Source organism: Ahaetulla prasina, chromosome 10 (genome assembly GCF_028640845.1).
Source record: "Ahaetulla prasina isolate Xishuangbanna chromosome 10, ASM2864084v1, whole genome shotgun sequence".
Classification (NCBI taxonomy): domain Eukaryota; kingdom Metazoa; phylum Chordata; class Lepidosauria; order Squamata; family Colubridae; genus Ahaetulla; species Ahaetulla prasina.
This window is the reverse complement of record NC_080548.1, coordinates 21,548,436-21,561,255: the sequence shown is the minus strand read 5'-3', so window position 1 is coordinate 21,561,255 and position 12,820 is coordinate 21,548,436. Positions and strand designations below refer to the sequence as shown.

The 12,820-nt window shown below is 44.1% G+C and overlaps 1 protein-coding gene across 9 annotated transcripts in view; it reads right to left on the bottom strand.

Moving 5' to 3' along the window:
* Positions 1-150: 150 nt before the first annotated feature.
* Positions 151-12,820, bottom strand: part of SCMH1 (Scm polycomb group protein homolog 1) — a 56,183-nt gene continuing 43,513 nt past the window's right edge. For 7 of the 9 annotated variants that reach the window (XM_058195751.1, XM_058195753.1, XM_058195759.1 and 4 more), the window contains 5 exons: positions 11,775-11,957; positions 9,258-9,389; positions 5,603-5,806; positions 3,290-3,432; positions 151-2,133 (listed from right to left, as the gene is read on the bottom strand). In XM_058195751.1, the coding sequence (XP_058051734.1) occupies positions 2,008-2,133; positions 3,290-3,432; positions 5,603-5,806; positions 9,258-9,389; positions 11,775-11,957 (788 nt within the window). In that variant the 3' untranslated portion in view covers positions 151-2,007. The remainder of the gene's footprint in view (positions 2,134-3,289; positions 3,433-5,602; positions 5,807-9,257; positions 9,390-11,774; positions 11,958-12,820) is intronic. The other 2 variants (XM_058195754.1, XM_058195760.1) reach the window with 1 other exon arrangement.

The window sequence follows — 12,820 nt, the reverse complement described above, 5'->3', positions numbered from 1 at the left end:
CAAAGAAAAACCAGAAAGTCCAGTTGCCTCTTTGAAAAAGGCACCTTTGAAGCAACTGTAACCTTCTTTTGGGCTGGGTTATGAACTCGGATCTTGGAAGGCCTGGGTTGAGTATCTTGGGGTTGACTTGAGCCAACAGAAACCCGCTCGTCTTTTTAAAAATTTTATTTTATTTATAAACAAAATCATCAGAGTAAGTGCAGAAAAGAACACTGGCAGGATTCTTCCTGCTACCTGCCGTAGGCAGTGCTCACAGAAACGGTATTCTGCAACCAGGCAGTAATAGCAGAAACAGGTTGCCTGCCCCGGGGTAGGGCTGGGGGCTAAACTGGACAACCAAGATGGCGGCCGAGTCGCACCATTCCAGCATGTTGCAGTCATTGCTGGATCCTCCTTTCTGGAATTGGTTTATTGCCTGTGAATTTTCATTCTTTTGTTTTAAGAGGCCCTCTTGCCTTGCCTTCTGGCCTGGCCTGCGGAGCTTCTCTTCCGGAAGTGTCTGGGAGAGGAAGAAGCGACCCCGGGAAGGAGCGGCGGGGTGTGTAACTTGGCAGAAAGAAATGCTATGAAAGGCTTGTACCTTTGCCTAACCCTTTTTTCCCAGTTCAGGAATCGGAGCAGGCGAACAGCCATGCGCAACTGAGTCTCAAGTATTCACCTGTCTGCATCCCAAAGGACAAAGCTGCTGTGGTTATTCTGGAGGAATTAAAAAAAAAAAAAGCACCACATACTTGCTTTCCAGACACAAAGCACACTTCAGGGGAGGAGCTGGAGAAAAAGCAGAATTGTGGGGCATCGGGTTATGACCGCCTCCTCCTCCTCCTCTTCTCACCTGCCAGCAGCAAAACCTCTCTTAATTACAGGACAATGGGGACCACCCACTCAAGTGCCATAAAAATAAATACATTATTTTCCAGCATAGATACGACGATTCAGGTTCCGCCACTGGAATTGGTGGAGTGATGTGAAAAAAGGAGCCGCATTTCTGCATCTCTCTGCTTATCCCACGTGCCCGCCAGGTAGGAAGCTATCAAGGAAACTCTGCCAGGGTGAAGTGGGAGATATACTGAATGGTACCACGGTAGAAGAGGAGATGTTGAACTCCCCAGTGGAAAAGTTAAAATGGTTGCCATCTCGAGAGCAAGTAGAAAACTTTCAAGCTGCAGGGCAGGAGTGAGGGGTGTGTATGTTTGTTGCTTAGTTGTTATGCCTTGTGCCACTTCAGAAAAGGACCACACACCTCCCACCCTCCTGGCTCGCTTGTAGTGTTGGAATGGTAAACAACACAAACGCAGAGCCGCTGCTTGTGTCAAAATAAATATAAAGAATTGTATGCCTATCAGCCAGCAGTGTGTGTGTGTGTGTGTGTGTTGGTGGTGGAAGAACAGCTTGAGTCCTCAATACAGGAAGAGATTAACAGCACCAAGTGAGAAGTAAGAAGTGAGATCTGCAGGCAGGGAGAGTACAGCTTGCTGGATAGGGCTCTTGCTAAAACTCCCACCCTACCCCTGCACCCAAGGGAGTGCATCATCTGGAAAGCAGCAGCCGCTTTGTCCTCCTCCGGTGGCTTCTTCTAATCAGTTTCTCCTGCAGGGCACAGAAAAGTGACCGCTTGACGTCCTCCTCCTGCTGCATGAAGAGGCTTCTCGAAGAGAGCAGCAAGAGAAGAGGGTGTGATCAAAAGAGACGGGCCAAACAGCCGAGCCGAATGCAAGGGTGGCTCTGCCACAGCTCCACCCAACCGAGGCATCCTCGCCCCTGTCAGATACGGTCCCAGAGGCCACCAGCGGAGAGCTGAGGAAACTTCTTCCTTTTGTGAGATACGATGATGATTCGGGATGCCTAAGGACCTTCCTCCTGCAGGAAGTCACCTTTCTCCCGCCGGTTTAAGAAAGGTGTCCTAGCGATTCCGTGGACGCGGCAGCTGCGGAAGGGAAACACGTGTTTTACGTGCCTTTTGCGGAGAGCTGACAGGGCCAATGATTGTGCCAGGAAAGAGTCTTTTTTTCAGAACTTGCCCTGTTTCAACTTATCGATGTGGTAGGTGAGTTTCAGCGCTGGCCCCAGTTTCAAGCCCATGTACTTCATCATCATGTCACTTCGCAACAAGAGCAAGGCCTTGCCGTCAATCTCCTGTAGGCATAGAGCAGAAAGAGGCATGTTTTGTGCTGTGCCAGAAGTAAGAAGAGGCTGGATTAGGGCGATGGCTGATCTAGGAGAGAAATACATGACAGGGCTGCCTAATTTTGAAACAGCGGTTGCATAGAACAGGGGTCTCCAACCTTGGTCACTTTAAGACTTGTGGACTTCAACTCCCAGAGTTCTTCTGACTGAGGAACTCTGGGAGTTGAAGTCCACAAGTCTTAAAGTGACCAAGGTTGGAGATCCCTGGCATAGAAAAAAGAATTTCTTTCACATGCCTTGACGTTAGGAGTGACACTTATCAAGACCCCTTCATTTGCATAAACTTTACATGGAGATTAGAGGCTTAGGGTTTGGCTTCTTTCTTAGCTACTTGAGGAAAAGTCTTTAAAAATGGAATTCAGCCTTTGTATAAGACTCCTCAAGTAAAGCTCCTGGGAAAAGCTGTTTACATCTGCACTCTATTAGTCCTATTAGTCCATTTCTCTAGTTCAGGGGTATCAAATTGGATTTCATTGAAGGCCGCAGGGTTGTTGGGGGGGGGGCTCTCAGGGGAGGGGGGGCAGGGTGAGTATGGCCAGGATGGGTGTGGCCAGCTCATCACTCGTGTCAGGAGCGCCTGTGGCGGCCCGAGCGCTCTTCCAGCAAAAACTGGCTCCCGAGCTCCATTTTCAGCTGCGATGGCTTCCTGCAACCCTCTGCCAGCGAAAATGGAGCTCGGGAGGGTTCCATGCAGCCCTCCCGAGCTCCATTTTTGCTAGCAGAGACACCGCGGGCCAATCCTTCGCTGTTTCCAGGGTGGCCCTGCAAGCCAGATCTATGTATCCCGCAGGCCTCATCCAGCTTGCGGGCCTTGTGTTTCACACTCCTGCTCTACTTCAATTCTTACGCTAAGATTGATGGTCAGATATTTTCATCCTCCATTGCCCAAATAAACCTGTTTACTGTTGGAAGGTGCCAAAGCTTTGCCTCCTCAGTGTGTCACTGAGAGACACCGACCTTCTCAGAGGTTAGCAAGCCTCACAGAATTATTAATAATGTATTAAATGCTGCCTCATCAGCAGGAACCATATCTTGGGTGGCAGCACTTCCATCAGGAGGAAAGTACTATCCAGGCCAAGTCTGATAACCCTGAAGTCATATTTACGTGTTTTCGGAAGAGTTCTGCATGGGGTCCCAGCTGGGGGTCAGCGTCTCTTACAAACTGCATGACATCTTCTACTGTCCAGGCAGAGGGATCCCGGGTACCCAACCTTGAAGTGTCTCGAGAACTCAGGTATCTGTCAGAGCCTGAGGGCACAATGAAAAAATACAAATAAATCCTGAGCGCGCTCAAATGCTCTTTGCTCGTGCATTATGTCCGGGCGGGTGGGTGGAGCCTCCCGCAGTCACCACTATCGGTTCGCCCGAACCGGACAGATCCTGCTGAATCCCAGCACTGGAGCCATGGAATTGAAATAGCGATTTCTAAACATGTCGATTTTAAACCTGAACGGTTTCTATTAGGCATATCAAGAAAAACTTGAGAAGCAAACTATATATTTAATATTGCATGTCTTAACAGCAGCAAGGATTACATTCATACAATATCGGAAAAATGAAGCAACAACATGAGACGAAGAGATCATGAAGAAGATACTAGATTGTGCAGAAATGGACAGGTTCACATTGAAAATTAAACCGAGAGAAGATACAGAATATTATCAAACATGGAATTGGAAAAAAAGGGGTGGAGATTAAGAATGTAATTGGTATTGTTAAGCAAATTAAATACCCAGACAACACGATGTTTACTAAGCGCTAACAAATGTAAACAATAGAAAATTAATAAAATGTATATATATATCTAAAAAAAAACAACAGCTGTTTCTGGTGATACTTTTTAAAAAAAACCACCACTGTAAATTTAATGAATTACAGGTAGTCCTCAACTCACGACCACAAATGAGCCCAAAATTTCTGTTGCTAAGGGAGACATTTGTTAAGTGAGTTTTGCCCCATTTTACAACCTTTCTTGCCACAGTTTTTAAATGAATCGCTGCATAAGTTAGCGACACAGTTATTAAGTGGCTTCCCCATTGACTTTGCTTGTCAGGAGGGGATCACATGACCCCGGGACACCCCAACCGTCATAAATATGGGTCAATTGCCAAGCATCCCAATTTTGATCACGTGACCATGGGGATGCAGCAAAGATCCTAAGTGTGAAAAATGGTCAGAAGTCACTTTTCAGTGTAAATGTCCAGGTTCCAGAAAAACCTCCTCTGCAGCGTCTGGAAACCTAAGGCCTAGTATGGTTTCCAGGCCTGACAGTAACTTCTAACAGTCACTAAATAGAATAGAATAGAATAGAATAGAATTCTTTATTGGCCAAGTGTGATTGGACACACCAGGAATTTGTCTTGGTGCAGATGCTCTCAGTGTACATAAAAGAAAAGACACGTTCATCAAGGTACAACATTTACAACACAATTGATGAACTGTTGTAAATTGGGGACTGCCTGTATTTGTACCAAATGCTTCTAGAGGGACAATAGGAGTGCTGCTTACTGCTTTTAATCATATCACCCTTTATTAAGAGTCTTTTTCTTTCTTTCCTATCTAACTATGTCACCTACCTAAAAAAAGAAAAAAAAAGAGGAAAAGAGAGAGAGAAAAGGAAAAGCAACTCAGAACAACAAAAAAGAGAAATCATCCATCCATCGTCTCTTGATATGATTAAAAGCTAGAATAAGTGATCAAAATAAGAGAAGGGGGAATATTAGTGTATGCGTTTTTATATCATAAAATGAAAGTAATAATAACAAGAGAAAACGTGGAATAATTCAACAATGACAGAGTATAACTTATTACAAGTGTGTATTATTATTGAAGGGGCCTCAGTGGCTAAGGCACTGAGCTTGTCGATCGAAAGGTCGGCAGTTCAGCGGTTTGAATCCCGAGGGCCGCGTAATGGGGTGAGCTCCTGTTCCTTGTCCCAGCTTCTGCCAACCTAACAGTTCGAAAGCATGTAAAAAATGCCAGTAGAAAAATAGGGACCAACTTTGGTAGGAAGGTAACAGTGTTCTGTGCGCCTCTGGAATTTAGTCATGCCAGCCACATGACCACGGAGACGTCTTCGGACAGCGCTGGCTTTTCGGCTTTGAAATGGAGATGAGTTGGGAACGACTAGCACATATCTGTGATGGGAACCTTTACCTTTTATTTTATCTTTTTTAACCTTTTATTATTATTAGAAATACGTAAGCGGATTGAATGTAATGATTATGATTAACATGATTAGTTTTATGTGTATTGGAATGAATGACACCCAGGTCATAAACAATTTTTGGGGGGGAGGGGGAAGGAGTGCCGTTTACTGCCCACAATTCATGAAGTCCCTGCCCCCCCTCCCCCCCCGTTAGTAGGACAAAGGCAAAGCTAGACTGCTTCAGAGAAGGAGGGTTTTGAGGTCTCTTACCCCCAGCACTCAGCCTATGCCCAGCAGGGGTACTGCACTGACTGAGGCTGGAGGGCTGATGAAGGTGTCGGTATCCCTGAAGTCGGAAGTCCCTTGAGTTCCGAATGGGACTGGACACGCTAACGGCAGTCAAGGCAGAGTCGATGGGGTCCAAGCGAGGCTCCAGAGGACCAGGGAGACTGTCGTTCAAGACAAAGGTTTCACCTGGAAGACATAAAAGCAACTGGTGAGAGAGAGGCAAGCAACAGCGATGGTGCTGCCATGTACGCAAAACGTCTCAAGTTGTAAGTCAATAACAACGTGGAGCAAATTTACTCAGCTAGAAACTTGGGGAGGGGGAATTACGTTCACCGCTTTGCATCAAGTTCTTCGAGATAATTTCTCGAGCCACGGTGGCGCAGTGATTAGAATGCAGTACCTGCAGGCTACTTTTGCTGCCTGCCGGCTGCCTGCAATTTGGCAGATCGAATCTCACCAGGCTCCAGGTTGACTCAGCCTTCCATCCTTCTGAGGTGGGTAAAATGAGGACCCAGATTGTTGGGGGAAATACCTGACTTTGTAAACCGCTTAGAGAGAGCTGTAAAGCACTGTGAAGCGGTATATAAGTCTAGGTGCTATTGCTATGCTCCCTACGTAACCAAGTTCAGTCATTCTCTCCATGTCCTAGAAATGCTTCTGCATGGAAAACAGCAGACACGTTCATCGTGGACAGCCTCTGAGATTTCTTTGGGCAGCCAATGCAGTGGAAAGGCCAAGCCCTTTCTTGATCAAAGAGACCATCTTAGCATTCCCTAGGCATGTTATGGAAGGACTGCATTAAAACAAAGCACCAAGAATCCTATAACTTTGGTTCTGCTTTTTCTTTTGAAATAGGAAGCTATCTAGACCAAGGGTCTCCAACCAAGGCAAACTTTAAGACTTGTGAACTTTAACTTCCAACTCTGGGAGTTGAAGTCCACAAGTCTTAAAGTTGCCAAAGTTGGAGACCCCTAGTCTAGATATTTATTCATCTAAATAGTGCTGCTTTTTTGTCCTCGGGTGTCAGCTCTTGGGCAGAATAAACACGGAGCATTAGCTGGCACCCAATTCCTCATTTCGTTCTGGCAGGAAAATAAATTGTGGTTTAAGGAAGAAACTCTCCAAAAGATGTCCAGCAGTGAAACATTCCAGCCACATTCCAACAAGCAGCCATTTCTTATGTGCTGCTGTTGGTTCAATGTGGCATGAAGGATGTCGAGAACAGCTTGTGCCAGTAATGCTTCTGGACCATATATGCCATCAAGCCCTCACATCTTCTGCGTGTGAGATTTTGATCTGCCAAGCTGTGGCATCATCTTTAAAACATCCCTAAAGGGATGTCTCACACATTGGTTACCCAATGGCATCAAGAGTGTGTTCATGGTTCAACTAATGAGATAAGTTCAAGTCACTTAAAAAAAAAAAGACTCTTACTTGAGCTGCTCATCATAAGCTTTTAAACATAGTAAACAAGCCACAGTCCCTACAAACTCTCCCTTTGATATACAGAACAACAGAATTGGAAGGGAAATCAGAGATCTTCTAGTGACAGAAGAATCTTCTAATATAGGGTCTTCTCCTCAAGACCCTATACCATTTCAGACAAATGGCTGTCCAATCTTTTCTCGAAAACCTCCAGTGATGGAGCACCTACAACTTCTATGGCTAAGCCATTCCACTCATTAACTGATCTGTCAGGAAAATTCTCCTTAGTTCTAGGTTTCTTCTCTCCTTGATTAGTTTCCATCCATTGCTTCTTGTCCTGCCCTCAGGTGCTTTGGAGAATTGGACGAGCCCTCTTCTTTGTGGCAACCCCTCCAGTATTGGAACATGGCTATCATGTCACCCCTAGTCCTTCTTTTCATTAGATTAGTCGTACCCAATTCCTGCAACATTTCTTCTTATGTTTTAACCTTCAGCCCCCTAATCGCTTTTGTTGCTCTTCCTGCAGTCTTTCCCGAGTCTCAACATCTGTTTTATATTGTGGCGACCCAGACTGGATGGCAATATTCCAAGTGTGGCCCTGCTTTCCTGGCACTTTCCTACTGAAAGCAAGGCAAATTACTGCAGGCGTAAGAAAGTACTATTTTCCTTCCTGAAACAGTTGTAAAGGCTTCTGTGCCCATCGTCATATGGCCACAACCATTCATAAATGAAAAGAAACCTTTTTTTACTAAAGAGAGACTACTTGCCTTGAGGGGCAAGCAAGAGATTACTTGTCTGGCAGAAGCTGACAGGACTCTCGAAGTCTGATGTTACGGATGTTGAGGGCTCCCTTACTTGTCTTAATAAAGAAAGAAACAACTAAATTAACTAAGCGTTCAACGAGCTCAGAGACCTGTTGCCTCCAGCCATGAATCTTATTCCCAAGTATGTCCTTAGATGCTGTCTGGAAAGCTCACTAGAATATGAAGGTGTTGTTGTTCTCCTCAACAACTGGTATCTGAAGGGCGTAAGAAACACGTTCCATACAGTTATCATGGATAAGAAATAGTGACAAAAAGTCATGGGCAACAGGCCTAATTTTGCCTTTCAAACCAGTAGGCATAAACATCAGATGAGAACTGAACATTCGTCTTCAGCCTACGAAACGTCTTGCAAGAAGATCCTTCCTGTGCTTACTTGCACTGAGAAATAAGCTTGTGCTAGAGAAAACCACTCACCCCATTTTAGAGCCGAGGTGGCGCAGTGGTTAGAGTTCAGTACTGCAGGCTACTTCAGCTGACTGCTAGCTGCAGTTTGGCAGTTTAAATCTCACCAGGCTCAAGGTTGACTCAGCCTTCCATCCTTCCGAGGTAGGTAAAATGAGGACCCAGATTGTTGGGGGCAATAGGCTGACTCTGTAAACTGCTTAGATAGGGCTGTAAAGCACTATGAAGCGGTATATAAATCTAAGTGCTATTGCTATCTTCACAGAAATAGTAGAACTGTGGTTCTACCATGCAAGAATCAAAAGGCAATTTGTCCATCTGAACAAAACCGAGTAATGTCTTGTATGGGGACAAGAGAGGCTGATATTTTATTTCAGGATACTGTGATTGCTGGAAGAGCCTTGGTGGCGCAGTGGTTAGAATGTAGCATTGCATGCTAACTCTGCCAACAGCCAGTGGTTCGATTTTGACTGGCTCAAGGCTGTCTCAGCCTTCCATCTTTCTGAGGTCGATAAAATGAGGACCCAGATTGTTGGAGGGCAATAGGCTGACTCTGTAAACCGCTTAGAGGGGGCTCTAAAGCACTGTGAAGTGGTATATAAGTCGAAGTGCTATTGCTACTGCTATAAAGTGTAGAAAGAACCTCAGTTCTGATAATTTAAATTTATAGATGGCTTTTGTTCTCGTAGTTAGGCACAGATAATGGGGCGCATAGGGATTAAGGAGCCCACCCAAGAAGCCAGAAGGAAGGAAGGATGGATGGATGGAAGGAAGGAAGAAAAGAAAGAAGGAAGGAAGGAAAGAAGGAAGGAAATGTGCTACCTTGCTATGGCCCACTGTCTGCAATCCTGCTTGACAAAGAAGAGCAGAAGGCCATGTCTACAGTGCACAGCCGAGCTAGAAGTAGGACGCGGACATGAGTTTCAACCTATGCCGCTTGTTAAAGGAATAATATCAGCAAGGCTGGGAAAAGAGGCTGTGCTCACCTTCCAAAGGGTGATGGTCATTCTTTGGTAACTTGGGGGAGAGAGGAGCACTGTGTGGGAGGAACTCTTGGGAATACCTCTTTGTACCCCGGCCTGGTCCCTGCAGAGAGCCGTCTAACGAAATGCTCCTGTCTAGGAAGAGAGAATAAGCCCTGCTTAAGATCAGCATACCTTCTTTGGGACAACGGACGTTCTGCCTCGTATCAGCAGAATTGCCATGCTATATGGACTGGTCATTGGCTGCCGTAGAGATTCTTTCTCTTCTCCCAAAGGGCCGACACCAGCCTCAATAATTCCACCAGCAGAAAACAGCTGGATTGCTGAACGGAAGGATGATTTGGAAAACTCTTGGGAGTAACCAACCATCTCATTATTGGTTCTGTACAATAACTGGAGAATTTTATGAAAGGGACAGTGGCATTTCCAGGGCCAATAATTGCTCCATTTGGAGAGCTTTTTTTTTTTTTAAAGTCTTTTTGTTCTCCTAACTGAAATGTTGCCGTACCATTTCCCGTATATCTTAATTCTTATACCCGAGATGGGGAATCTATTGCACAATCTTAATAGAGTTGGGGAATGGCAAAATGCCTCTTTATAGTTAATTTGATCCCCTCAGTTGTTTTGTGCAATTGCTAGTTTCAAGCTGCCTGCATTTCATTGTTCCTTGATTGTTTGCGGTGGTGCTTTTCAAAGTGATTCTTAAATGTAGTTTTGCTCATCACAGGGAGATTTTAGAGCCCTTTGTTTGGCTGACTGGGTAAGTGTCAGAATATGAAGCTAAATGCCAAGACAGCTATTTGTGAAAATCATGTAAAGCTCAATATTAAAATAGACAAAAAAGCTACAAAATAGTCAACATTTCCTTCTTCATGCAATGTCTACTTTCCTAATCCAATTTTCTTAAGACTGGCACTGCTTGATATTATAACATATGGGACCACACACACTCCAGGAAATTGATTAATTAGATTTAAAATTTACCAGTGGTTCTCTAAATTAATTTAATATCTTCTGTGAATCTCAGATGTACAAGAAGCGCAAACCCCATCTTTTTCATATTACTTAATGAAAACAGTCATACTTGTTCTAATCTTATTTTATTTTTACTGGAAGTATTTTGGCTGCTCTAATCAGAAATGACTCAGAGTCATGTACATTTGAGTTGCTGTAAGATGGATCAGTAACAATATGATAAAAAGGAACAAATCAATAATATTATGCAACCTACAGATAGCGCCTGGGTATCTGATGATTGGCCACCTCAACTAGTCAAATGTGGCAACTCCAAGTCATTCTAGTAACATAATCCTCAAGTGTTATGTCAAGTCGTAACTGGGAAACTCACAAACGGGTTATTTCAAAAACCCACATACTGCATCTTTGACATGTCAAAAGGAATTTGAGGGCAAGCATTACTTTTCTGAAAGCTGTTCAAAAATAAGATAGATAAAGTAAAACTTCAACTTAATGGAATCCCAACTTAATGGACTTTAGATGCAACCAAATTTCCATCCAGAGATTCTCCTGAAATAACTGATCAGTTTACGGCATCTGAAGTAGCCTGGACATTTATGCTAACGATGCAAGTGACACAAATGAAAAAATTGCAATGAATGAGGTAAACTGCTATTTCTACAGATATTTGGAGTAATCGGCACTCTCTCCACACCCTCCCCCAAAACTGGTCTATTCAATCAAACCTTTATTGTAACAAGTTGCTTTTTAGTTTCCAAGTGAGCTACCTGCCATATTAATCATCATTGTTGCAACCAACAACAACTCATGAACAATAGTAAGTCTGTCACTGTACTTTTGTCTCAGGTAATGTACTTAGAACATAGAATCTGAGGCACTTAAATAATATCATTAGAAGGAAAGGGCCTATCAATATGTTCTGTGCTGTTATCAAGGAAGATAAAATGCATACAGATAGTCCTTGACTTAGGACTGGTTGCTTAGCGACCATTCAAAGTTATGTAATACCCAAAGATATTTATGACCTGATTCTAAAGTTCAGACTGGAAAATGGGAACAGGACCCCTCCCCTCCAAAAGTCATGTGACCACATATCAGAAATTCGGCAACCAAATTGCATTGCAGCATATTTGACAACATTTTTACTGAAACTAGCATTTACTTCTGGCTTTCAGCAAACAATGGATTCATTTTACAACTATGGTTTTTGCTTTAAGATTCCAATGGTCACTTTTGGACCATGGCATTTGCTTAATGACCGCTGCAAAAAAAAAAGGGCTTAACAGGAGGTCAGTCATATGGGTGATCAGCTTAACGACTGACATGAGTTACAACGGAAATGGGTGGGCTCTGTTACGGTTGTAAGTTGAGAACTACCCGTATAGCTTTGCTCCAAGTTTAAAAGAGGCACACAAGAATAGGCAGGCGGTAGGAATAGGTTCAAAATGATGAACGCTGAACGACTGGTTTGGGATCTGTTTGGGGAAACGCTGGACTCCAACTGCAAAGATTTCCATGGAAACTCTCCGCCCCAATCCTTACCTGGTAGGTATTTGTCATGGTCGTATTCTCTGGAATGATGCATATGGTGCTGAGTGAAGGGCTGGTTCCCAAAGAGGTTGTCACTACGCAGGTTGTGGCAAAGTTTCTCAAGGAAACGGAGGACGTAAGTAATGCTGTTCACGGCTGGTAAGTTTAGTGTGTGCTGCTCATGATCAAACACAGCTGAAAGAGGAAACCAACAAAGCCAAACATATAAAAATGGTACAGAGATGACCAGCAAAACTCATCCCCCTCCCCCACTGTCTGCTTGTCGTTCAATCTAATAAAATGCCTTCCAGGTTTTTCTGGGACTTCAATATTCCAGCCAGAATAAATTAGAACGTTACTCCATTAGACTGGAACATTATTCCAATGCAGGAGTGGGCCAGGGGTGAAATGCTCCCGGTTTGGACCGGATCACCCGATCCAGTAGTGATGGTGGCGGGTGGTTCGGAGAACCGGTTGCAAAAATCCCTGCCTCCCCCACTATGCCCAGCTGAGCCACACGATCATCAGAGTTTTTTTTTTTTTTTAACTTTTAAAAGCATTTTTTCTTTGGCCGAAAAAATGCTTTTAAAAGTTAAAAAAAGCCTCTGATGATCATGTGGCTCAGCTGGGATCGTCAGAGGTTTTTAAAAGCATTTTTTTTACAACCTCTTCTGGCTGAAGAGGTTGTAGAAAAAATGCTTTTAAAAGATTCTGGCAATCAGGCAACTCAGCTGGGTTCGTCAGAACCCTTTAAAAGCATTTTTTCTACAACCTCTTCGGCCAAAGAGATTGTAGAAAAAATGCTTTTAAAAGTAAAAAAAAAAGTTGGCCATGATCACCCAGTCACATTACCTCCCCCCCCCCCCCACCAAGCCATGCCCACAGAACCGGTAGTAACAAATTTTACATTTCACCCCTGGGGTGGGCAATAAGGATCCTTTTACTACTTGTGGACTTCAAGTCCCAGAATTCCTGAGGCAGCCAGAATTCTGGGACTTGAAGTCCACAGGCTGTAGAGGTTGCCACAGTTGCCCACTCTTGCTCCAAAGCACATGATG